The 27,189-nt window shown below is 44.0% G+C and overlaps 1 protein-coding gene across 1 annotated transcript in view; it reads right to left on the bottom strand.

Annotated features, from left to right (window-relative positions):
* Positions 1-428: 428 nt before the first annotated feature.
* Positions 429-27,189, bottom strand: part of ZNF398 (zinc finger protein 398) — a 40,274-nt gene continuing 13,513 nt past the window's right edge. Inside the window, exons 4-6 of the mRNA XM_062192857.1 lie at positions 26,428-26,541; positions 7,660-7,773; positions 429-6,403 (exon numbers count right to left, since the gene is read on the bottom strand). Coding sequence (XP_062048841.1) covers positions 5,247-6,403; positions 7,660-7,773; positions 26,428-26,541 — 1,385 coding nt within the window. The 3' untranslated portion in view covers positions 429-5,246. The remainder of the gene's footprint in view (positions 6,404-7,659; positions 7,774-26,427; positions 26,542-27,189) is intronic.

Genomic DNA, 27,189 nt, shown 5'->3' with positions numbered 1-27,189 from the left:
TGAAAATACTTCATTTGAAATGGAACCTGGCAGTCTTTGGAGCAATGCAGCTCGTTGCTTTTGGGGCTTCTCTAACTTGGTTCTATCTTTCTCCCTTGTTTCATGGGTTGTTGGTCTCAGGGGTGAAATAACTTTTTTTTGTCTGAAAAGGTAATTTAACAAGTCATTGTGTATGTGCTTGTGTGTGTATCATCATGGCCAGTTACTTGTTTGAAAACAAACTGAAGCAGAACGACGAAGAAGTAATACCTTCCTTTGACTCCCTGTGACTTCAAGTAACCAATGCCTCTTTTTTTGCAAGTTGCATAACACCTCCCAGGTTCTTTATGCAAGGGATAAAACACCATGTTCTATAATAGTATTGTGAAGTATAAGCCCCCTCCTCCTTTTTTTTTTTTTTTTTAAAAAAAAGATTTACTTATTTATTTGAAAGGCAATTACAGTGAGGTAGAGGCAGAGAAGTCTTCCATCTGATGGCTCATCCCTCAAAGGGCTGCAACGGCTGGAGCTGTGCCTATCCAAAGCTAGGAGTCAGGAGCTTCTTCCAAGCCTCCCACATGGGTGCAGGGGCCTAAGCACTTGGGCTGTCTTCCATTGCTTTCCTAGGCCATAGCAGAGAGCTGGATTGGAAGTGGAGAAGCTGGGTTTCAAACAGACGCCCACATGGGATGCCTGCACTGCTATGCCACAGTGCCAGCCCCACTGAAGTATAAATCTTTTAAGGAACCCTGATACAGGCTAAAGAGATTCTATCTTGGTAGACTGAAAATGCCATATTGTGCCATTGTTTGCTCATTCTCAAGTGAATCTATCAGTCCCAAAAATCCTAGTGCAGGAGCCACAGGCCATTCACTACTACCTCCAGCTGACTGAACGATGCAAGTCATGTAATCCAAGGAGAGCCAATGCAAGGCTTGGTTGGGAATTTCTGCATTCCGATATAGAAAGAAGGGCTGGGCCAGATTCTTCAGTGTAGAATCTGAACTGGGAGAAACAAGGGAGTCAGAGCCACATGATGTTATGCCACACAGAAATTTACAAGGGCTGGACAGAAAGAACAAGTTAAATGCAAGCAAAAGGAGAGAGACAAAAGCCGAGACAACTGGTGATCGTAAGCTTCTAGAAAAAACTGCTACCTCCAATTCAGGCTGACCTTATGATCTCTTCTGGTTGGTCCTGTCAAATCTTTTCAGACAGCAACCATTCTGAACACTTTGTATGTGTCAAGCTCTATACTGAACATTTTACATAGCTTTCCTCCTAAGCTTTAACACCCCTTGAGATTCCATTATCCCTGTTTCACAGATAAGGAAACTAAATCTCAAGACAGCAAAATAATGGATGTCACGCTATTTCTGATGTCAGGACTTGAATCTAGGTCTAACTCAAGTCCTTGCTTGTAACTGATAAGCTGTACTAATCCACATTTCCTGCCAACAATTGGACCAAATTTGAGCACCATTTGCTTGTAAAAGCCTGCAAAGAATGCCCTCTGTAAGAGCATACTGCTCCTCTGCTGGAGAAGCAGAGTGAAGAGAACAGGGGAAGAAGCATCCCTCACACACACACACACACACCCCTGTGGCCATCAGAGGTCTTCATCCGTGAGCCTGTTATTTATTTTTGGGCTGAGCAGGGAAAGTAAAGATTTGCTTTTCCTTCTTGTTACTGAGCAGCCTCCAGGCAACTGCGGGAATTTCCTAAGACATGGATATCCTCCCCCGCAGAGGAAATCCGAGCAGAAATTTGGGATTTCCATCCTATTTGGACTGAATAGATAAAGGAACATCAACGAGGCAACCGTGGTCTGAGATAGCGAGCACCTGTCACTGCCCAGTAAGCCACAGGGTCTGGCCCTAGATAAGATAGGCATGGACACCTAGCTCCCAACGGGGACCAGCACTGTGGCATAGTAGGCTGGGCCTCCATCTGCAGCGTTGGCATCCACAAGGGCGTCAGTTCATGTCCCAGCTGCTCCACGCTGCTGGCCTAGGAAAGCAGAAGATAGTCCAAGTGCTTGGGCCCCTGCACCCGCGTAGGAGACCTAGAAGAAGCTCTCGGCCTCCGACTTCGGTTCAGACCAGCTCTGGCCATTGCAGATATTGGGGAGTGAAGCAACGGATGGAAGATCTGTCTCTCCCTCTCTCTGTCTGTAATTCTACCTCTCAAATAAACAAACGCTCCCAAGAGAAGCCTGGCACTGTCCCCCAACAGGAGTTTTGCGGACTTCACTATTAATGAGAAAAGTTATGTAGAACACTCCTCTAACTAGAGCCCAGCTAAGACATTTTCAACACCAGATGTCCAGCGGAAAAGGATGAGTCATCTTACTTTACTTTCTAAAAATCAACTGTCATTTATTTTCACATCTGTGGGTGAACCAGAGGCTCATCCAAAGGTAGCAATGAAAATCCTAGTAAGCAAGGAGTGAATCTGGAGGGACCTGTGTATGACAGTACTGATGTCTTAGTTCACAGGGTAGACAGAGAAGAGCCCATTTCTGGGTCTCTCCTCTTCCCTGTCTGGTCATGACAACTTGTCCTCAAGTATTTCTTTAACTGCAGAGGTAAATGCGTGGTTTTTCTCAGGAGCACCTGAGAGGCCAATGGTTTCTCCTCATGCTGAAGCTTTGCTGGACTTTACCACTAATCCACTGTACTTAACCACTTCTGAATCTTGGCAAACCAACTCTAGGAGCTTACCTGGAGTTTGACCTGGTAGGGAACTGATTAAGGAACAGAACAGAATGTACAAGAGCTGAGCTTCCTACTTTGTACCATGGTTGAAGATTAGGATCCCACCTTCCATCATTTTGGAATGACATGCACATTTCCTTTCATTCAGCTTTATGGTTTTTGCTCCATTAGTATTTGACCTGTGCTGTTTTGGCTGAAGTTTATGTTCCTGCTGGCTATATTTCCTTATGGAAGGAATTACGAACTCCAGCTGCAACATTTTATGCCATAGGTCTTTTTCATCAAAAACCTGTGTCCTCAGCAAATATTTGAGTTAAAAAAATTTTTTTAGATGTGACCTACTCCCTCATTACACCTAGTAGGAATCCACCCTGCAGCATATTGTGGCAAATACTCAAATCCATTCAGGAAAGGGAGTTCACCACCTCAAGATAGTACCAACTCTCCCCCTTTTCACTGGGGAAATCAAGGTGTGAACTGAAGCTGAATCTCAAAGTTCCTCAGGGGTCACAAATGAAGCTAGAACTCTGGCTTTGGGATTCCCATGGTGTGGACCTAGATCCTGGCTACAAAGTTCCTTATTTCAACATTGCCTGTCACCTGTCTTGTTCTGTCCCCTTGGACTTTTTCATTGCCTGCCGGCTGTAAGTTAAGACAGCAAGTTAGGTCTCACACACATGCTTATATCTCCTGTTGCCCCTGTACTATGAATGTCACAGAGCAGATCCTTCATAGACGGGATTATCCTAACGAGCAGCAAGTGCAGACAGGATGAGAGCTAGCTGGGCTAACACCTTTTCCTAGTGTAGCAGGGAGAGTGAATGGTGAGCTAGGTGATAAGGAAAAAAAATGGGTCTTCCTTACCATTTCATCAAGAAAGTATCCTATCTAAATATTCTTAAGTCTTGTTCCAGGCATCTTGGAAAGATTCAGGGGAAATAAGAGAGTGCAGGGTTAAATCATTTTTCTGCCCAACACACAGGCTTCTCCATACTCTGTCTTCTACCTACTTCAGGCTGCAAGCAAAACAACAAATCAAATTGATTTCAGTCAAGTTTCAGCAAGAAATTCTCTGCTTTGATTTTGCTGTTTTATTTGGCTTTGTGTGGACAGAAGCCAAAGATACAGACAGAATTTTGGCAGGAGAAGGAATGTATCACAAGGTTTTCTTTCTTTTCAGTTTCTAAAGGTTCATTTCTTTGCTTTCAACAACCTCATTTTGCAAGTCAAAAATTGAGATCTCTAAAGGGAAAAGAACTTATACCCAGATGCAAAGTCACTTAGGAATAGAAAAAGGTTCAGACGCTCCCAGGTGATTGAATGCCCCAGAGAAAACACATGGTAGCCAAGATCCCTAAAAGCAAAACAAGCAGGCACAGGCTGTCCTTATCTATAGATGGTGCTTAGCTCTCAGTGGTCTAGGAAGTTCCTCAATCTACTGCCAACAGGGCAGAGCCAGATGGGGTGAACACACACTCTCTATACTGGCTCAGGAAAGCTGCATTTCAACACCATTATCATCTCACTACCGAGGAAGTAAAAGCTGAAGGTTCACTGGCACTTTCTGAAACCCCGTAATACTTTTAGAAAGTGCTGTGATCTTTGTTGCTGAGGATTGTCAAGAATATCAAAGAGCAAAAACGGAAAAGCAAGCTCACAGGCTTGGAAAAGATAAGGGAGAAGTTGACATAAATGACTCTAAAAACACGGTGCAAGCACAAATTTTAGGCTGAGCTGCCATTGCTATGCCAGCTATTCCTCTGGGCTCTCCAGCTTTTAAAGACAGGGCTGAGAACGCCGCTCCCAGTTTTTAAACAGGACCTTGGCAAAGCTTTCTAGCAGATGAAATGCAAGTGCAAGAAACTACAAGTTTCAATTCCAGCCAGTAAAACAACTGATCCCCTTGCTTTTAAAGTCAAATTTCTTTTTCACCCAATATTAAATACAATGGATTAGAAGAATTAATTTAGGAAACCTAGGAAAGCAGTCTTGAGTTATTATATTTCAGCAAAGGCAGCTACAGGGATGTGTGAACAGATCTTAGCTGGTTTTGAGATAGGAAACAGTAACATGAATGGTGGTTTAAGCATTTTCTCCCATTAACCATCTTACCTATCAAGGAATGAATGAAAGGATTTTAGTTAAACATTCTCATGTCTCATGATGGGCTTTAAGCTTTGGAGGTGCTTCCTCTGCACCTGTCTATCTAGAGATGCAAACTATTATTAATCTGTTACTCAGTGGTAAAAGACAACAGGATAACCAGAGGCCAAATCTTGCTTTCCAAGCTCTCTGCAACATTCTAACTTCTGCTTCTGTAGCATCTTTGAAAAGACGAGGATGTTGGGCTCCTTTCCAGGTCTTTCTGGGTTTCAAAACGTGGTTTCTTGTAATATTGTGAAGTTCTGAGACAAGTATGCTTCTAGTCAAATGTAGAGGGCCCCAAATTCCTTCATGCACTCAATAGCATGGGTGACACAGGCGCTCCTGGGCCTTCTCTTGGGTGTTCTGCCCTGCTGTGAGTACAGATAACCATGAAGCCACAGAGGCTTACAAAACTCCCCCTCCACTTCCTTCCCCATACCACTGGTTGGTCTCTAGACCCTCGGTGTTAACGCCTAGGCCAGAGGTTTCCAGCCCAGGTAAAAGGGGACCAGGAGGGTCGGGCGGTTGCCCAGATGGGTCACTATCACCTCCGCAGCCTCCACTGTGGCCTGAACGCAGGTGGTCCTTGAGCGTCTGTTTGTAGCGGAAGCTTCTGCCGCAGTAGGAGCAGGGGTAGGGCCGCTCGCCCGTGTGGATGCGCTGGTGTTTCATGAGGTGGTGCTTGCGGATGAAGCTTTTGCCGCAGTGAGCGCAGCTGAAGGGCCGCTCGCCCGTGTGCAGCCGCCGGTGGTTCAGCAGGTGCTCCTTGCGCATGAAGCTCTTACTGCAGTCAGTGCAGGGGTAAGGGCGTTCGCCTGTGTGAATCATCTGGTGGCGGATCAGGGCCGAGTGGCCATTAAAGTCAATGCCACACTGAGGGCAGGAGAAAGGCCGCTCCTGTGCATGGCCGCGCTGGTGGAGCAGGAGGCTGATCTTCAGGCTGAAGCTTCGGCCACACTGGGTGCAGCGGAAGGGCCTCTCGCTTGCATGAGCTCGTCGGTGGCTGGTGAGTCGGGCCTGGTCGGCAAAACGCTTGGGACAATCAGGGCAGGGGAAAGGGCGCTCAGTGCTATTGTGAACCCGAAGATGGTAGGTGAGTCGTGATGGGTGAGTGAAAGTCCTCGCGCAGTGCGGGCAGGTGGGCGGCGTCTCACTGGCATGGTCTTGGGAGGTGCTACTAAGGTCAGCCTGAGGGGGGAAGTGCTTAGGGCACTGGGCACAGGGTAAGGGGTGCTCACCAGCATGGCTACACTGGTGCGTGAGCAACATGTCTTGGCTGAGGCTCTTGCCACAGTGGTGGCATGAAAACACCTGCTCCCCCACTGGGGGTGGGAGAGGGTAGCTACCCAACTGAGTGAAAGTCACTTGTCCCTCAGAGGCCTCAGGCAGGTCAGGGGCTGGACGTCCAAAAGGTGCCACAGGTGCAGACTGCTGGTGTTTGAAAGCCCCCTCTGAAAAAGCATCCTTTGCTGCCGGTGGTGGTGGAGAAGAGAAGGTGACTGGGACCTCAGGGCACAAGGAGGCTCTCGCAAGGCCTTCAGCTTTGATGACAAGCTCTTCATCTGAAAGAAAGGACGGAGAGTTACACCTATCAACACCTGTTTTACTAGCAGCTCTCCTATGTTCCTGCCCAGCTCCAACAAACTGCTCGAAGCTCTTAATTTGGCTCAGATAAGAAACTCAGTGGAGGGTGTGATAATTATCAAGGCATCTGCAGTCCCTGCGGCAAGTCCTCATAGTATTTAACAGTGTACCTCTTTGATGCTACCTGCTTAGAAAAGGAAAAACCTTGGCACCAATCTTCCCACATTACATTCATTATGTTTTGTCTCTGCTCAAGAATTTTGTGTTGCCTGTTGTGACAAAGCCTCAAATCACACATTTCTTTACTCCAGCTTCTTGCTAGTCTACCAGTTAAATCCTTCCATGTAATCAGCTGGCTCTAAATTCCCCAATTAACAACATAATTCTGCTTCTGTGTCTTTGTTCATTCTGCCCTCTTTTTTGGAGAATGCTTCCCTTCTTTCCCTGTCTTCCCAGATTATACCTGACTATACCATATCAATCGTCTAAGACCTAAGTCTGTCTTTAATTCTTCCTTAGGCCTTATCTATATATCTAAATTAAAATAAGATCCATTTCACTCACCCTTGACACTTAACAGACATGCTTATCAATATATGTGTTCCCAGTGCAAGTTTCTTGAAAGACAAAAATTATCTTATTTTTCATTTTATTTCCTAGAGTCTAGGAGAACATAGGGCATGGAAGATATGAAAAAGACTGCCTTAAGTTGAATAAGTGATAAAGGATTGAGTCCCTTCTGACCTTGAGATTCTTTTCTGTAACTCAACTGTCAACATATAGATGGTACTAAGATATGTCTGTTTCTTCTGTCTTTCACTAGGAGGGCTCGGAATTAACATTCCCAATCGTGCCTCCCCAATGCTGTTCTTGTTTCCACTGCTTGTCTCTCTCCACCCCACTCCTCATTTCTGTCCTGTTCTCTTCCTATGTCTGTTAAATGTTCTTCTGTTTTTCCCTATCCTCATACTTTTGTCCACCTGTAAGCACTTATTTTTCTTCCTTTAACAATTCTTAATTTGAGTTTGCACTTAAAAATGTGTTTTTTCACTTAGAATTTATTTTAGTGACATTTTTAGTTTTATTTCTAACTTGTCTGAGCATGTCTATTTTTTTTCTTTCTGATTCTTCTCTCACATTTTTGCCTCTCCAAGCCCATGTATTTCATATGCTTTTTCAGTCATTCCTAGCATGGCCTAGATCTGCATGAACATCTCATCAAATGATTACTCACCAGCAAAGGTGCTTTTGTATATGTCACTCTCCTTGGTCTCCTGTGGGGCCCCAACCTGAGGATCTTCCTCTTGTTTAATCCAAGACAGAATATCTGAGGTTGAAATACCAGGCTCTATGTGTGAGGAAAAAGGAGAATGGCCTTCAGGGACTTGAATCTGAAGGTGAAATAATTACGTTGGTTTGTAAAACACTAAAATGTGCCCACATATTTACTTTTAACTATCAAACTAAACCAATCTTTAAAAAATGCATATAAACTGCAGAACCAGTTAAAAATGACACTAGATTTATGTATTTTCACATGTTATACTCAGCTTGATCCTCTATTTCCAGTGAGTTCCTTAAAAACAAATCACCATCATGGGAGACCAGGAGGAAGCACCTGGCTCCTGGCTTTGGATCGGCGCAGCCATTTGGGGGGTGAACCAATGGAAGGACCTTTCTCTCTGTCTCTCTCTCTCACTGTCTAACTCCGCCTGTCAAAAACAAACAAACAAACAAACAAACAAACATATCACCAGGGCCAGCATTGTGGCGCAGTGGGTAAAGCCACCGCTTGCAGTGCTGGCATCCCATATGAGTGCGGGTTCAAGTACTGGCAGCTCTACTTCCAATCCAGCTCTCTGCTATGGCCTGGGAAAGCAGCAGAAGATGGCCCAAGTGCTTGGGCCCCTGCACCCATGTGGGAGACCTGGAAGAAGCTCCTGGCTTCAGATTGGCACAGCGACGGCTATTGTGGCCATCTGGGGAATGAACCAGCTGATGGAGGACCTCTCTCTCTCTCTGCCTCTCTGTAACTCTGCCTTTCAAATAAATAAATAAAACTTTAAAAACAAACCAAACCTGCAACTGCCACCAGATATCCTCTTCCAACAACAGCACCAGTACAATTAGACTATGGGATTCATTTGTGACAGATGCAGAAAAGGACAGGTAAGAGAGGTCACACAGCTTCTGGTATTTACACAGCAGCACAGTCTACAGCTTAATGGCTAGGATCAGAACACAGTTCCTGTTTCTCTGCTTACTTTCTTCAGAATGGACTCAACCTGGTGCCGGTACTGAGGCATAGTAGGTTAAGCCTCTTCCTGCAGTGCCAGCATTCCATATAGGCAAGGGTTCAAGTCCCAGTTGCTCTACTTCCAATACAGTTCCCGGCTAAAGGCCTGGGAAAGCAATGGATGGCCCAAATACTTGGGTCCCTGCACCCACGTGGGAGACCCAAAAGTTTCTCCCTCCTGCCTTCGAATCTGCCCATCTCCGGCGGTTGTGGCTATTTGGGGAGTGAACCAGCAAATGGAAAATCTTTACCTCTCTCTCTCTTCCTTTCTCTCTCTGCTTCTGCCTCTCAGTAACTCTGCCTTTCAAATACATAAATAAATCTTTTTTAAAAAATCAGTAAGATTCTAAAATGTGCATGAGCAAAATGCCACATTACTTTCAGGGGATCTCCAATTAGACTCATGGCTGACTTCTAGTCAGAAACCCTACAGGCTAGAAGGGAATGGCAAGATACAGTCCAAATCTTAAAAGAGAAACTGTCAATCCAGAATACTGTACCCTGCAAAGCTCTCATTTATGAATGAAGGTGAAATTAAAATTTTCCATAACAAATGGAAATTGAAAGAATTTGTCACCACTTGTCCAGCCTTACAAAAGATGCTTAAGAATGTGCTACACACAGAAACAGAGAAAGATAGCCATCATTATGAAAGAATGAGAAGGCAGAACATCCCCCAGTAAAAGTACAAAGGAAATCCAAAGTAAACAATAGGAATACTTATGGAAAAATGGCAGGGCAAAGTCATTACTTATCAATAGTCACCTTGAATGTAAATGGCCTCACAAAAATGACCTAAATGAAAGATCTCTATGATAAGAATTACAAAGCACTAAAGAAAGAAGACATTTTAAAAAATGGAAAAATCTTCCATGTTCATGGATTGGAAGAATCAACATTATCAAAATGTCCATACTACCAAAAACTATTTACAGATTCAATGTAATCCCAATCAAAATACCAATGACATTCTTTGCAGATCTAGAAAAAATGATGCTAAAATTCATATGGAAATACAAGAGACCTCAAATAGTTAAAGCAATCTTATACAACAAAAATAAAGTCAGAGGCATCACAATACCTGATTTCAAGACATACCACAGGGCAGTTATAATTAAAAGAGCCTGGCACTGGCACAAAAATAGACGTGTAGACCAATGGAACAGAATAGAAACTCCAGAAATCAACCCATGCATCTAAAACCAACTTACCTTTGACAAAGGAGTTAACATCAACTCCTGGAATAAGGACAGTCTTTAACAAATGCTGCTGGGAAAACTGTATCTCCACGTGCAGAAGTATGAAATCAGCCGCTTATCTTATACTTTACACAAAAATCCACTCAAAATGGATATAAGACCTAAATCTATGACCTGAAATCATCAAATCATTAGAGAACACTGGGGAAATTCTGCAAAACATTGACATAGGCAATGACTTCTTGGAAAAGACCCCAGAAGCACAGGCAATCAAAGTAAAAATTGACAAATGGGATTACATCAACTGAGAAGCTTCTACACTGCAAAAGAAACACTCAGCAGTGAAAAGGCAACCAACAGAATGGGAGAAAATATTTGCAAACTATGCAACTGATAAAGGGTTAATATCCAGAATCTATAAAGAACTCAGCTGGCGCTGCAGCTCATTAAGCTAATCCTCCGCCTGTGGCGCCAGCACACCGGTTGGGGCGTCAGATTCTGTCCCAGTTGCTCCTCTTCCAGTCCAGCTCTCTGCTGTGGCCTGGGAAGGCAGTGGAGGATGGCCCAAGTGCTTGGGCCCTGCACCTGCATGGGAGACCAGGAGAAAGCACCTGGCTTCTGGCTTTGGATTGGCACAACGCACCGGCCATAGCGGCCATTTTGGGGGGTGAACCAATGGAAGGAAGACCCTTCTCTCTGTCTCTCACTGTCCAAAAAAAAGAGCTCAAGAAATTCAATAACAACAAAACAAACAACCAGTTAAGAAATAGGCAAAGGACAGGGCTGGCGATGTGGCACAATGGGTTGACGCCCTGGCCTGAAGCAACAACATCTCATATGGGTGCTGGTTCGAGACCCAGCTGCTCCGTTTCTGATGCAGCTCTTCTCTATGGCCTGGGAAGGCAGGAGAGGATGGCCCAAGTCCTTGGGCCCATGCACCAATGTGGGAGACCTGGAAGAAACTCCTGGCTCCTGGCTTTGGATCAGCACAGCTTTGGCCATTATGGCCAACTGGGGAGTGAGCCATTAGATAGAAGACCTCTCTCTCTCTGCCTCTCTTCTCTCTGTGTAACTCTGACTTTCAAATAAATAAATAAATCTTTAAAAAGAAAAAAAGAAATAGGCAAAGGACTTGATTAGACATTTTTCAAGAAAAGAAATTCAAATGGCCAACAGACACTTGAGAAAATGCTCAAGATCACTAGACATCAGGGAAATGCAAATCAAAACCACAATAAGGTTTCACCTCACTCCAGTTAGAATGGCTTTCTCATAAAGAAATCAACAATCGACAATGTTGGCAAGGATGTGGGCAGAAAGGTACCCTGGTCCACTGTTGGTGGGAATGTAAACTGTGGAAGACAGTATGAAAACACTTCAGAAATCCAAATATAGATCTACCATATGATTCAGTCATCCCACTCCTGGGAATTTACCCAAACCAGAAGAAATCAGTACATGAAAAAGTGATCTGTACCCCATGTTCACTGCAGCACAATTCACAATAGCTAAGATATGGAATCAACCCAGATATCCATCAACTGTTGACTGGATAAAGAAATTATGCTATATATACACTATGGAGTACTAATCAGCTGTTTAAAAAAAGAAAAAGAAATCTGTCTTTTGCAACAAGATGGACGCAACAGGAAACTACTATACTTAGTGAAATAAGCCAGTCCCAGAAAGACAGATAGCATGTTTTCCCTAATCCAAGGTAACTAATAGAGTACACGAAGTGTAATGTATTGGATTGAAATAGACATTTTGAGATTTGATGATTGTTTATAGCCTTTTCTCTTCCACTGAAGAACATTTTTTTTCTTCATACTATTTATTGAACTCTTTTACCTAGAGTAGGGTTAACTATACGATTATTAAGTATACTTAAGACAGATCTATGTAAAAATTAAGAGTAGGGGCCCGGTGCTGTGGCACAGCGAGTTGACACCCTGGCCTGAAGCACTGGCATCCCATATGGGCGCTGGTTCAAGACCAGGCTGCTCCTCTTCCGATCCAGCTCTCCTCTATGGTCTGGGAAGGCAGTAGAGGATGGCCTGAGTCCTTGGGCCCCTGTACCCGTGTGGGAGACCTGGAAGAAGCTCCTAGCTCCTGGCTGTAGATCAGCACAGCTCTGGCCATTGTGGCCAATTGGGGAGTGAGCCAGCAGATGGAAGACCTTCTCTCTGTAACTCTGACTTTCAAATACAATAAATAAATCTTAAAAAAAAAAAAAATTAAGAGTGGGAATGCAAGGGGGAGGGAAGGGAAGGTTGGCGCATGGGCAGGAGGGAGGGTGGGGGGGAAGTGCCACTATGTTCCAAAATCTGTATATATGAAATACATGAAACTCATATAACTTAAAAAAGAAAAACACTTTTTATTTCAGAGTTGATAGTCTAAAATAATATAGAAATAATATATCTTTAACTTCATTAGCACTTTTTTAAAAGATGTATTTATTGGAAAAGCAGAGTGACAGAGAAAGAGATCATCCCTCCACAGATTCACTCCCCAAATGGCTTCAATGGCCGGACTGAAGCCAAGAGCCAGGAACTCTATCTGGGTCTCCTACATGAGTGGCAGTGGCCCTAGCACTTGGGTCACATTCTGCTGCTTTTCCAGGCACATTAGCAGGGAACTGGATTGGAAACAGAGCAGCTGGGACATAAACCAGCATTCCAATATGGGATGCTGGTGTTACTATCAGCAGGTTTTTTTTTTTTTTTTTTTTTTTTGACAGGCAGAGTTAGAGAGAGAGAGAGAGAAAGGTCTTCCTTCCGTTGGTTTACCCCCCAAAATGGCCGCTACGCTGTGCCGATCTGAAGCCAGGAGCCAGGTGCTTCCTCCTGGTCTCCCATGTGGGTGCAGGGCCCAAGCACTTGGGCCATCCTCCACTACCCTCCAGTGCCACAGCAGAGAGCTGGACTGGAAGAGGAGCAACCAGGACAGAACCAACACCCCAGCCAGGACTAGAACCTGGGGTGCCGGTGCCGCAGGCGGAGGATTAGCCTAGTGAGCCGCGGCACCAGCCAGCAGTTTAACTCTTATGCCACAACATCTGCCCCATCCACTAATTTTTTTTAAAGATTTATTTATTTGAAAGGCAGAGTTACAGAGAGAGATACAGATTGGGGCGTGGGTGGGGGTGGGGGTGGGGAGGGGGTTATCTTCCATCTGCTGGTTCACTCCCTAGATGGCTACAACGGATGGCCGGGCAAAGCCGAAACCAAGAGCCCAGAGCTTCTTCCACGTATCCCACAAACATGCAGAGGCCCAGGTATATGGGCCATCCTCTGCTGCTTTGCCAGGCACATCAGCAAGGAGGAGGATTGAAAGTAGAGCAGCAAGGTCTTGAACTAGCGCCATATGGGATGCTGGCGTAGCAGGTAGTGGCTTTACTTGCTATGCCACAATGCTAGCAGCCCACTAACCCTCTTAACATTTAAAATATTTTCACTTTTTTCTCTCACAGTTAGTTTATGAAAAAAGGAAGCAGAGAATATTTATTCCATTTAAGTAATGTGGCATACAGAGTTTAAATAAATTGTCAGTGAGGAAGTCCTTGCAATAAACACCCATGTTATCAAAGATTGGCTTTAAAATACACCAGCAAATAAGTCAAAAACAGTTTTGGAATTACAAGGCTAAGCCAGTCTGAGCACAGAACCCGATCCCCAGAAACGTACTCTTCAGATTCCCAGGCCTGGGCGCTTTCTAAGAGATCATATTATTCTGCTTATTAAATAAACACGGGGAAGGGAAGAGAATAGTATCTGGAAGTCCTTCAGGACGTGGGGATTCTCTTTCAAAGAAAAAATGCACAGCCTCCAGAGGCTTTACAGAGAAACAGCTGTGCTTGCCAGGCCAGCCTGGACCTACACTGCTTCCTACGGCTTAAAAGGACAAGCTGGCAAGCTCACAAGGCCCAGGGAGTAAATTCAAGTTCTCACGTGATTTCTCAAAAAAGCCCTGAGGCATGGTATGGTTTTATTCCTAGCAAATGTCTTTTAAATTAGAGAACATGGCAATCTAAAGGTGCACCCAAAGCAGAAATAAGATACTAAATAAGACCAAAGTCCCAAAGACTGGCAGGCTATGGAGAGACTGGAAAGTACAGATGGTGGCAGTCTGCCTTCACAACTTCCTACTCTGAGCTCCAAGCAAGACCAAACTGTATGAAATGTAGTCCAACCTTTGCCTTTGTCCAGACTTTATATACACAAATACTAGTATATGTACAGAAAAAGGCAGAGGGGAGACATTATGTATCTGGAAGAGGACTTTTTATAAAGCTTTTCCTTAAAACAGTGGCTTTTATTTATATAAAGGTAACAAATTTCTTATACATAGTTCTAAGACTATAATGAGGCCAGCGCCACAGCTCACTTGGCTAACCCTCTGCCTGCGGTGCTGACACCCCGGGTTCTAGTCCCAGTTGGGGCACTGGATTCTGTTCCAGCTGTTCCTCTTCCAGTGCAGCTCTCTGCTGTGGCCCAGGAAGGCAATGGAGGATGGCCCAAGTGCTTGGGCGCTGCACCTGCATGGGAGACCAGGAGGAAGCACCTGGCTCCTGGCTTTGGATTGGCATAGCGCGCCGGCCGTAGCAGCCATTTGGGGGGTGAACCAACGGAAGGAAGACCTTTATCTCTGTCTCTCTCTCACTAACTCTGCCTGTCAAAAAAAAAAAAAAAAAAAAAGGACTATAATGATACTTCCCACCTTACCCTCCCTCTTTCTTCCTTTCTTATAGGCTTTTTTAAAAAAAGATTTATTAATTTACTTTAAAAGTCAAGTTACAGAGAGAGAGGGAAAGACCAGAGATCTTCCATCTGTTGGTTCACTTCTTAGATGACCACAATGGCCAAGAGCCAGAAGCTTCATCCAGGTCTCCCTCATGGGTGGAAGGGGCCCAAATACTTGAGCATCTTCCATTACTTTTCCCAGATCATTAGCAGGAAGCTATTATCAGAAGTGGAGAGGCCAGGACACAAACCAGCACCCATATGGGATGCTGGCATCACAAGCAGCTATGCCACAATGCTAGTCCCTCTTATAGGATTTCTTAACACACATTTAGAAGATGAATGTTCCAGCCATCAAAAGTGACTTAGGGGCCCGTGCTGTGGCATGGCAGGTAAAGCCGCCGCCTGCGATGCCAGCATCCCAAATGGGTGCCAGTCAGAGACCCAGCTGCTCCACTTCTGATCCAGCTCTCTGCTATGGCCTGTGAAAGCAGTAGAAGATGGCCCAAGTCCCTGGGCCCCTGCACCCACATGGGAGACCCGGAAGAAGCTCCTGGTTCCTGGCTTCGGATTGGCACAGCTCCGGCCATTGGGGCCATCTGGGGAGTGAACCAGCAGACGGAAGACCTCCCTCTGCGTAACTCTTTCAAGCAAAATAAATAAACCTTAAAAAAAAAAAGTGACTTAAAATATAACCTGTTTCTTTTCAATAATTTTCTGAATGAGTTAATGCTCTACCAACAACCTTCAAATGTGACTTCAAGTGGTTTTGACTTTTCGTACTGTTTATCACAGAATCTTATATATTTGATTAATTTCAATCCATTGCAGTTACTTTTTTTTTTAAAAGATTTATTTATTTGGGGCCGGTGCTGTGGTGTAGCCAGAAATCCCACCCAGGTTGCTCATGTGGGTGGCAGAGACTTGAGACTTGTGCTATCTTCCACTGCTTTCCCAGGCACATCAGCAAGTAATTGGATCAGAAGTAGAACAGCAGCATGGGGCTGGCAATGTGGCACAGCTGGTAAAGCTGCCACCTGCAGTGCCGGCATCCCATATGGGCGCTGGTTTGAGTCCCAACTGCTCCACTTCTGATCCAGCTCTCTGCTATGGCCTGGGAAAGCAGTAGAAGATGGCCCAAGTCCTTGGGCCTCTGTACCCAAGTAAGAGACCCAGAAGAAGCTCCTGGCTTCAGACTGGCGCAGCTCTGGCTGTTGTGGACAATTGGGGAGTGAACCAGCAGACAGAAGACCTCTCTCTGCCTCTCCTTCTCTCTCTGTATAACTCTTTCAAGTAAAATAAACACATTCTTAAAAAAAATAAAAGAAGTGGAACAGCAGGGACACAAATCAGTGCTAATGTGAGACTCTGGCATTGCAGGTGACAATTTAACCCACTATACCACAACGCTGGCCCTATAAATCCTGTTTTCATATATGTATCTATTCTCTCTTAACTCCCATAATATTGATTCCTAATGACATTAACATAATATTTGCTTTATCTGAATATGTACTTCAAAATAATATTATATGAGTAGGCATTTAGCTTAGCAGCTAAGACACTGGCATCTCATACTGTAATGCCTGCCTCTGGGTCCTGTCTCCAGATTCCTGCTGAAGCAGACCCTGGAAGGCAGTACTGATGGCTAAAGTAACACGGGAGACCTGGATTGAGTTCACCATTCCCTGCTTCAATCCCAGCATGGGTCCACTGCAGGCATTTTGGGAGTGAACCAGCAGCAGTTGGGAGCTTTTAAGTAAATAATTAAAAAATAAGTATGTGAAGTAATATATATATTAGAAAAAATAGCAATATCACTGACAAAAATTTGAACTCAAAAGTTTCTGTGGTTCTTCTAGTTTTTAAGATATATCCTCTAGGGACGCATAGTTAAAACATGTTTGAAAGACATTTCAAATGAATCTTCTGTATGCATTTATGTCTCCAGTCCCTTACAAATTAGGTTTAATTGTTTTAGCAGGTGTTTCATTTATAAGTGTTATTGTTTCTTAAGTAAAATATTTACAGATTCTAAAATCAAAACTAAAATAAGTATGTTTAGGAAAGTCTAGCTTCCATCTCTGTTCATTCACTTCCTGGATGGGTAGCCATATTGGTTTTTGTCTTAATCTTCAATTATTTCTTTGCAAATACATAAATATATATACATATATATTCACATAATGTGGCACACTATACAAACTTCTATACCTTGGTTTTCCATTTAACAATGGGTTCCAGAGACCTTTCTAGAGCAGTAAAGAGCTTTCCCACTCCCTTTTGATAGTTATACTATACCATTGTTTATTCAAGAGTCCCAATTCATGAGCACTTGTATCCTTTCCAGTCTTGTGTTACACCAGTGCTGCCAATGGTAAAAGCTACAGAAAGCTAAAACAATAAGCCAGTCCTAAAGAAATATAAATGGCTGTTATTACTAGAGTCCACTGGCTAAGCATATCTTACTGAACTTGGGAAACCCCCAAGAAGTTAACACTTTCTTTTACATTACAAGGCTCCCCTAAATAACTAGAGGAGCTAGTGTTGTGGCACATCCGGTTAAGCAGCCACTTACAACACTGGCATCCAGACTGCAATACCAGTTGGAATCTGAGTTGCTCTGCTTTTGTTCCACTATCTGCCAATGCACCTGGGAAAGCAATGGGAGACAGCCCGAGTGCTTGGACCCCTGCCACCTACATGGGAGACCCAGATGGAGTTCTGGGCTCCTGGCTTTGGTCTGGCCCAGCCTCAGCCATTGTGGCCATTTGGGGAGTGAACCAGCAGGTGGAAGATCTCTTTCTCTGTCTCTGCCTTTCAAGTAAAATAAATCTTAGATAATTAGATCAATACAAATAAATATTTTATTAAATAATTGATTCTCAGCACATACACAGAATACTGTAGTGTCTACTACAATTTTGTGAGAGTGGCGGAGGTAAGGAGCTGGAGAATTTGCATACAGACACCAATATATGATAGTATGGCAACTGCTGTCAGTACACAGTGGCCCTGGAAACATTCTTCACAGGCTTGAGGAATTCCAACGATGCATAATTAAGAAGACAGGAAATGAAAGTAAAATCTGGTTTATTTAAGCAGCTGGCTTTGGAGAAAGAGAATAAAGGAAAAAAAAACATAAATACTGATCAGATAAGAGGAACTGAGTAAATGCTAAGTTTAGGTTTGAAGGTGGTAAAAAGTAGAAAGGTTGATTAGAAGAATTATATAAAATTTTAATGGCTATATTATTTAAATGTTATTTATTAAGTATAAGTATATACAGACTCATGCTTTCTGAAAAGGGGCTGGAAATTTGAGGTTCTAGGATTTCTGCAAAGCTCTTATAAGCTGAGTTACAACTCAATGGTGACCTGACTTCTTAAGGTGACAACATACTGCTCCCAGGGCAGGTGTTTGGCCTGTGGTTAAGACATGGGCATTTCACATTAGGGAGCCTAGGTTCAGTTCCAGTTCTGACTCTGGCTTGCTGGCAATGCAGACCCTGTGAGTAGTAGTGATGGCTCAAGCAACTGAGTTCCTGTCAACCACACGTGCGGTTGGATTGTGTTCCTGGCTCCAAATTTTGGCTTCAGCCCAGCCCCAGCCATTTAATCATTTGGGAATAAACCAGCCAATGAGAGCTCTTTTTTCCCTCTGTACCTCTCAAATAATAAAAACTAAAATAATGGATCCCAACACAAAGAAATTGTATATGTCTGAGGTGACAGATACTCTGATTACTCTGATCTGATCATCACACATATATACAGTATCACAATAAATATGTACAATTACTGTAATTTAAAAATTAGAGTAGGTGCTGGTGTTATGGCACAGCAGGTTAAGCCACTGACTGCAATGTTGGCATCCCATATGAATACTGGTTCCAGTCCCAGATGCTCCATTTTTTTAAAAGATTTATTTATTTATTTATTTATTTATTCGAAAGGCAGGGTTAGAGAGAGGCAGAATGTGACAGAGAGAGGCAGAGGAAGAGAGAGAGAAAGAGAGGAAGACTCCCATTCACTGGTTCACTCTCCAAATGGCCACAACAGGCAGATCTGTGCTGATCTGAAGCCAGGAGCCAGGAGCTTCTTCTGGGTCTCCCACATGGGTGCAGGGGCCCAAGGACTTGGGTCATCTTCTATTGCTTTTAGAGTCCATAGCAGAGAGCTGGATCAAAGTGGAGCAGCCAGGACTTGAACCGGCACCCAGACAGGATGCTGGCACTCCAGGCGGCAGCTTTACCTGCTATGCCACAGCTCCATTTCTGACCCAGCTCCCCGCTAATGTGCCTGGGAAAGCAGCGGAAGATGACCCAAGTGGTTGGACCCCTGCACCCCTGTGGGAGACCTGTATGAAGGTTGGCTCCTAGCTTTGGCCTGGGCCAGCTCTGGCTCTTGCAGCTATTTGGGGAGTGAAACAGTAGATATAAGAGATCTCTCTCTCTCTCTCTCACAACCAGTGGATATAAGATCTCTCTCTCTCTCTCTACCTCTCCCTTTCTCTCTGTAACTCTGCCTTTCAAATAAATATTTTTAAGTCATAGAAATAAAAATTTTAAAACAATTTTTTTCAGCAAACAGAAAATAATCACTTTCCAACTCATTTTAAGAGAACATTACCCTGATAAAAAACCTAATGAGTACAAGGAAAAAAAAAAAAAATACAGAACTATAGTCCTAATTAGTACAAGTAGAAAAACCTTTAATGAAATATATGGTAAATCAAATCCAGAAGAAAAAAAAAGAATCACTATCCTTCTCTTCTGTGTACCTCTCTACTGTTGGGATTTATAATATCGTGAATTCTCATGCTGATAATTTTCACTTCTGTATGACTCTCTTAAGCATTCTTGCAGGGCCTTACGGTGATACATTCTTTCAGTTTTTGCTTAACATGGAAGTTTTTTTTCCTCCTTCAATTCTGAAGGATCCTTTGCTAAGTATAGTATTTTTTGCCGGCAAATTTTTATTTCAGGCCTTAGTATTTTATCTCATGTCTCCTAAAGTTTCTTGAGAAGTCTGAAGTTAATCAAATGAGATTCTTTTTTTATTTGACAGGTAGAGTTATAGACAATGAGAGAGAGAGAGAGAGACAGAGAGAAAGGTCTTCCTTCTGTTGGTTCATCCCCCAAAGGGCCGCTAGTTCCAATCCAAAGCCAGGAGCCAGGTGCTTCCTCCCAGTGTCCCGTGTGGGTGCAGGGGCCCAAGCGCTTGGCCCATCCTCCACTGCTTTCCCGGGCTACAACGAGAGCTGGACTGGAAGAGGAGCAACTGGGACTAGAACCCGGTGCCCATATGGGATGCTGGCACTGCAGGCGAAGGATTAACCAAGGGAGCCATGGCGCCGGCCCCTGGAGATTCTTTTAAAAGTGACTTTATGCCTTTCTCTTGTTTTTAGATACCTGTCTTGTATTTTTGACTGTTTGACTCAGTACGCTTCAGGGTTTTTTTGGTCAAATCTCAAGAGTCCTTTGAGGGGCTGGCAATGTTGTGCAGTAGGTTAATCCTCCGCCTGTGGCGCCGGCGCCCCATATAGGTGCCGGTTCTAGTCCCGGCTGCTCCTCTTCCAGTCCAGCTCTCTGCTATGGCCTGAGAAAGCAGAAAGCAGTAGAAGATGGCCCCAGTCCTTGGGCCCCTATGACCACATGGGAGACAGGGAGGAGTTCCTGGCTCCTGGCTTTGGATTGGTGCAGCTTTGGCCGTTGAGGCCATTTGGAGAGTAAACCAGCGGACAGAAGACCTTTCTTCCCGTCTCTCCCTCTCACTGTAACTCTACCTGTCAAATAAATAAATAAATAGATTTTTTAAAAAAATAAAAATAAGCCGGCGCCGTGGCTCAGTAGGCTAATCCTCCGCCTTGTGGTGCCGGCACACCGGGTTCTAGTCCCGGTCGGGGCACCGATCCTGTCCCGGTTGCCCCTCTTCCAGGCCAGCTCTCTGCTGTGGCCAGGGAGTGCAGTGGAGGATGGCCCAAGTCCTTGGGCTCTGCACCCCATGGGAGATCAGGAGAAGCACTTGGCTCCTGCCATCGGAACAGCGCGGTGCGAAACAACGGCAAAGGAAGACCTTTCTCTCTGTCTCCCTCTACTGTCCACTCTGCCTGTCAAAAAAAAAAATAAATAAAAAAAATAAAAATAAAAAAAGAATCCTTTGAGCTTCCTGGATGAGAGTATCTGTCTCTTTCCTAAGATTTGAGACGTTCAATAACTACTTATTGAAGGGGTTTTCTATGCCTTTTCCTTTCCTTTCTCCTTCTGGAACATCCATAATATGAATGTGACCTTAACGTGTCTGAGACTGGGGATGAGGTGGTACGGACAGTCCCTGAGTCATCTGGCTAACATGTTTCAAGACTCAGACCATGGGTACTAGCCTGGGTCAGGGACCATGATATTCTAGGTTTTACTATAGAAGGCTTGGTACTGGGCTGGGTTGTAAGGCCTGGACTTAATTCCCCCTTCCTCACTCAAGAAGAAAGCATCTCTATACTCTGTGTTGTCTGGAGCTGGCACATGGATGATACAGGAACTCTTTCCTTCCTGCCTTCTTCAATGCATCTTTGATTATTATTACACTAAACCAGCCACAGTGGTCTCTCACCTGGCTTTCCCAGCTCTTGTAAAGGTAGTTTGGCATGTGAATAGCTGTTCAAATTGATGCCTCTATGGGGAGATGAGCAGTGGAGAATCTTACTCAGCTACCAGCTCCCATTGTATGTTCTCAATTAAAATGCACAATTAATTCTCCCTAAAGTTCTAAATGAAATAATACAATAATATATTATTGATTTTATTTCATAGGAAATATGGACAAAATCCAGGTATATTTTAGAAAATTACAAAGTGTATCAATATTCCAAAACAAACACACTGGTCTAATAATTACATGATATTTTAAAACATTTAAGTTGGCCTTGCATTAGTGTCCCCCACCTAGAACTTGTGCTGAACAAGCTTTACGCACCTTAATGATCCGATAATGATTAAACACTATTTTCCACTGAAAGGAACCAGGACTCCCTTAAAGTGTTAGGAGGAAAATTAAAAACAGGCTTGGGACTGCCTATCCTGAAATCTGCTTACAGGATTAGCCCTCGGCTGGCAAACTCTCCCCTACACTGATATAAACTTTTCCCTAAATGATAAGGCGGCTCACTATGCCTAAACTATTTGTCAGGTAGTAGCTTTACACGCTCCTTCTGGGAGTCTGGAATTTGGGTATGTGCTAGGCAGGAGGTGCTGGTAACCAGCACCCAGTAAAAAACTCAGGCACTGAATCTCTAGCAAGCTTTTCTAGTAGACAATATTTTGTAGGTGTTGTCACAACTCATAGCTGAAAGAATTAACTGTGTCCTGTGAGACTCCTTTGGAAAGGACTCTGGGAAGTTCTGATTGATCTGATTCCTTCCAGACTTCCCGCCATGTGCCTTTTCTCTTTGCAGATACTCCTTTGTATGATTTTGTTGTAAGAAATCTTAGCCATTAATAGACCATCTGCTTAATCCTGTGAATCCTCCTAGCAAATCAACAAACCCAACAGAGGTCTTGGTGACCCCCAACAGACCCAGGAACACATGTTCTTAAAGACAATAAGTACACTATTGAGACCATAGTGGAAGGGTGCAAAGGCCAGTTTAAAGTCTTCTCACTTTCCAAGTTGACAATGTGCACAACCAAAAGAAAACTGAAATAAGTGAATATATAATCAAACCTTAAAGGGGAAATACAAAGAATTCTAAAGGGTAGATACAATTTTGTTGTTATTGTTTTAAATGCTATAAATTAACTAGCCCAAGTTATAAGACTCCTCAAGTTCCAGCAAACACTGAGGTTGATAATTACTAATGTACACTAAGACTGTAAAGGACAAAATCAGAGTATTAGATAAATTCAACACTTAATTTTCAGTAAAAATAAAGTATATAGGTTGACTTAAAATGGAATTCAAGAAACCAAGGTAAAAATAAACAAGATGGTAGCTAAATGAAACTCTGATACATGCTTACAAAAGCAAATTATTTCTTTTTTTATCCATCCCCCAAAATGAAAACTCTAATAATGTAAACCATAAAGGTATTTCCAATAAGGAATCTTTCTGCAATCAAATCACCCATCCTTACTGGTATTATTATTTTAACTTTATTACATATATCCTTGATATAGAAATTAATAAAATTCAACCTGCTGCACTGCCTAACGTAATCAAACATTCTTAATAATATAATGTATGGCAGATATATGCTTGATTGAAACTCAGAATATACACTTTATATTTTAACATTTCAGGCTGGTGTTGTGCTGCAGCAGGTAAAGTCACGGCCTATGATGCCGGCATCCCATATGGGAGCTGGTTTATGTCCTAGGAGCTCCCTTTGCCATCCCTGGCTAATGGCCTGGGGAAAGCAGTGGAGGATGGCCTGTGTTTGGGTCTCTGCTACCTATGTGGGAGACCAGATAATACTCTTGGCTTTTTATTTGGTGTAGCACTGGCCATTGTGGCCCTCTGGGGAGTGAACCAGTGGATGCAAGACCTCTCTCTGAGTCTGTCTCTCCATAACTCTGCCTTTCAAATAAATAAATAAGTCTCCTTTTCTTAAGATTTATTTTATTTGAGAGGCAGAGAGAAGGAGAGACAGAGAGAGAGATCTTCCATCGACTGGTTCACTCCCCAAATGGCCACAATGGTCAGAGCAGTGTCATTCCAAAGCCAGGAGTCAGGAGTTTCTTCCAGGTCTCCCACCTGGGTGTAGGGATCCAAGCACTTAGGCCACCTTCCACTGCCTTCCCAAACTATTAGCAGAGAGCTGGATTGGAAGAGGAGCAACAAGGACAAGAACCAGTGTGCAAATGGGATGCCAGCACCACAGGTGGACGCTTAACCTACTATGCCACAGCACTGGCCCTGTAAATAAATCTTAAAAAAAAAAATATTGGGGGCAGGTGTTGTGGTGTAGCGGGTAAAGCTGCCGCCTGAGACGCTAGCATTCCTTATGGGTACTGGTTTGAATACTGGCTGCTCCATTTCTGATCCAGCTCCTTGTGCCTGGGAAAGTAGCAGAGAATGGTCCAAGTGCTTGGGCCCCCACACCCACATGGGAACCCAAAAAAAAACTCCTGGTTCCTGGCTTCGGATCAGCCCAGCTCTGACCACCGTGGCCATTTGGAGAGTGAACCAGTAGGTCAGAGATCCTTCTGTCTCTCTCTCATTCTAACTCTTAAATAAATAAATAAATCTTAAAAAAAGTAAAAAAAAGATTTGAACATTTCATTGCATGTAAAATTTATCTTAAAAGAAAAAACATAAACAAATAGGGACTCTTTGAGGCCGGCGCCGCGGCTCACTAGGCTAATCCTCCGCCTTGCGGCGCTGGCACACCGGGTTCTAGTCCTGGTTGGGGCACCAATCCTGTCCCGGTTGCCCCTCTTCCAGGCCAGCTCTCTGCTGTGGCCAGGGAGTGCAGTGGAGGATGGCCCAAGTCCTTGGGCCCTGCACCCCATGGGAGACCAGGAGAAGCACCTGGCTCCTGCCATCGGATCAGCGCGGTGAACCAACGGTAAAGGAAGACCTTTCTCTCTGTCTCTCTCTCTCACTGTCCACTCTGCCTGTCAAAAAAACAAACAAACAAACAAACAGAAAAAAAAAACAAATAGGGACTCTAAGTTAATGACATTCATGCTGAACTATTTAAAAGGGAATGTACTGATGTCTACTGATTTTATTTTACATTAAAAAGATTTATTTATTTGAAAGGCAAAGTTACAGAGAGGCAGGGGCAGACAGAGATCTTCCATCTGCTGATTCACTCCCCAAACAGCTGCAATGGCCAGCACTGGGCCAAGATGAAGCCAGAAGCCAAGAACTTCCTCTGGGTGTCCCACATGGGAGCAGGAGCCCAAGCACACGGGGCACCCTCCACTACTTTCTCAGGCACATTAGCAGGGAGCTGGATCAAAAGTAGAGCAGCTGGGACTTGAACCGGTGCCACATGGGATGCTCGTGTTACAGGCAGCAGCTTTACCTGCTCCGCCACAATGCTGGCCCTTTTTAAAAGATTGTTATTTATTTATTTCTAAAGTCTGAGTTACAAAGAGAGAAAGAGAGATCTTTCATTCACTGGTACCCTTCCTAGATGGCTGCAATGGCTAGAGCTGAGCCAGGCCAAAACCAGGAGCTTCATCTACGTGTTCCATATGGGTGGCAGGGGCCCAAGCATTTCGGTCATCTGTTGCTTTTCCCAGGCCATTAGCAGGCAGCTGGATTGGAATTGAGGCAGCCGAGACATGGTGCCAATATGGAATGCTGGTGTTGCAAGCAACAGCTTAACCTTCTATGCCCCAATGCCAGCCCCTCTACTGATTTTAAAAGGCATTGGCAATAAAATGGATGATGGATGGATGCAGAGATGGATATAGGCAAGGTAAGGATGGTAAAATGTTAGCAGTAGAATCTAAGTGCTAGATATATAGGTATTCACTGTAAAATTGTTTCAAATCTGGGGCTGGTGCTGTGATGTAACAGGTAAAGCCACTGCCTGTAGTGCTGGCATCCCATATGGGCACCAGTTCGAGTCCAGACTGCACCACTTCCAATTCAACTCCCTGCTATGGCCTGGAAAAACAGCAGAAGATGGCCCAAGTCGTTGGGCCCTCTGCACCCATTTGGGAGACCCAGAAGATGCTCCTGGCTCCTGGTTTCAGATCAGCCCAGCTCTAGCTGTTGCAGCCATCTGGCGAGTGAACCAGTGGATGGAAGACCTCTCCCTTTCTCTGCCTTTCTGTAATTCTATCCTTCAAACAAACAAATAAATCTTTAAAAAAATTATTTCAACTTTTCTGATTTAAATTTTTCATAATAAAATGCTAGAAAAAATTAAAGTACATGAGATGAGGTGAGTTATATAAGATGTCAAGGAAGAAATTTTTGTAAGTTTCTATCCAGCAAAAAAAAAAAAAAAAAAAAAGTCTAAGAATTTTTTAACAGCAACAGCGGAATGTGAGAGAAACAATACAACTAGATTTTAGCTAGCAGTCTTTCCCACACAATATTAAGCTTTTCTCCAGACCTGACAAAAGCCAGCTGCCACTAGTCAAATGCACAGTGGGGGAATCACAAAGATTCATAGTCCTTTTTGTACTTTGGAGGGGCCATGTATACATTTACCTCATGCCACTGTACTCCAGATGAGCAGGACTATGTCCTTTTAATAAAACATGTTTATTTTACCAAATAGCTAATACCTCTGTCAGAGAATGTAATTAACAGTCTTTTCCACAAGATTTACTTGAAAGGCAGAGCAACAGAGACAGGGAGATATGAGAGATCTTCCATCTCCTGGGTTACTCCTCAAATGCTTGCAACAGCCAGGGCTGGGCCAGACTGAAGCTAGGAGCCAGGACCTATATCCCAGTCTACCATGTGAGTGGCAGGAGCCCAAATACCTGGGCCATGGTCCACTGCCTTCCCAGGGATATTAGCAGGATCAGAGCAGAGGAGCCAGGATTCAGGTTAGCACTCTGATAGGGGATGCCGGCTTCCCAAGTGATGCCACAACACTTGCCCCTTAATAACCTTAGATGTGTGCTACTGATACAGTGAAAGCATTTAACAAGATGATCCCTCACTCCTTTTTATATTTAAATGCTTGATGAACCATTCAGAATCTAGGTGTTCCATATGTTCCTGCTTACCTAGTCCCAAGATACTTTTCGTGCCAGAAAAGGGAGACACACGGTGGATCTAGTCTCCACTTACCTTCGCTGGGGTCTGCAGGAATCTCACTTTCCTCTGGCCCTGCCTGATCCTCTGTATTATGTTCTCCCTCTGGTTGAATCTGAGATAAGACATCAGGCTGATTCATGGCATAATCTAGGAGAAGCAAAAGGGATGTGAGGTTGACAAAGAGATAAATGAGTTTGACAAACTAATGGTCATCAAAGCTTAGCTCAATCTTTGAGGTTCACAGTGCCAGGAAAGTTTTTTTAAGATTCCACATCACTTCACCCATCCGCCTACCTCCCACCATGGTTGATATCAACTCAGGAAAGGAGATAAAAGATGTAACATGTGGGAAAAGTCCAGGTGCTACTGGCACTACTCACTTGTTCCTTCCATTGAAAACGCAGTGTGCCTCGTGGGGAAGCATTAAACTCTACTCAAAAGTGAAGGTTAACCCATGAAAACCACCACGTGGCACACTGGACTTCCTTTTTTTTTTTTTTTTTTTTTTTCTGACAGGCAGAGTGGACAGTGAGAGAGAGAGACAGAGAGAAAGGTCTTCCTTTTGCCGTTGGTTCACCCTCCAATGGCTGCCGTGGCCGGCACGCCGCATCGCGCTGATCTGAAGCCAGGAGCCAGGTGCTTCTCCTGGTCTCCCATGGGGTGCAGGGCCCAAGCACTTGGGCCATCCTCCACTGCACTCCCTGGCCACAGCAGAGAGCTGACCTGGAAGAGGGGCAGCCAGGACAGAATCCGGCGCCCCAACTGGGACTAGAACCCGGTGTGCCGGCGCCGCAA

This window comes from Lepus europaeus, chromosome 1 (genome assembly GCF_033115175.1).
Source record: "Lepus europaeus isolate LE1 chromosome 1, mLepTim1.pri, whole genome shotgun sequence".
NCBI lineage: Eukaryota > Metazoa > Chordata > Mammalia > Lagomorpha > Leporidae > Lepus > Lepus europaeus.
This window is presented reverse-complemented; position numbering and strand designations above follow the sequence as displayed.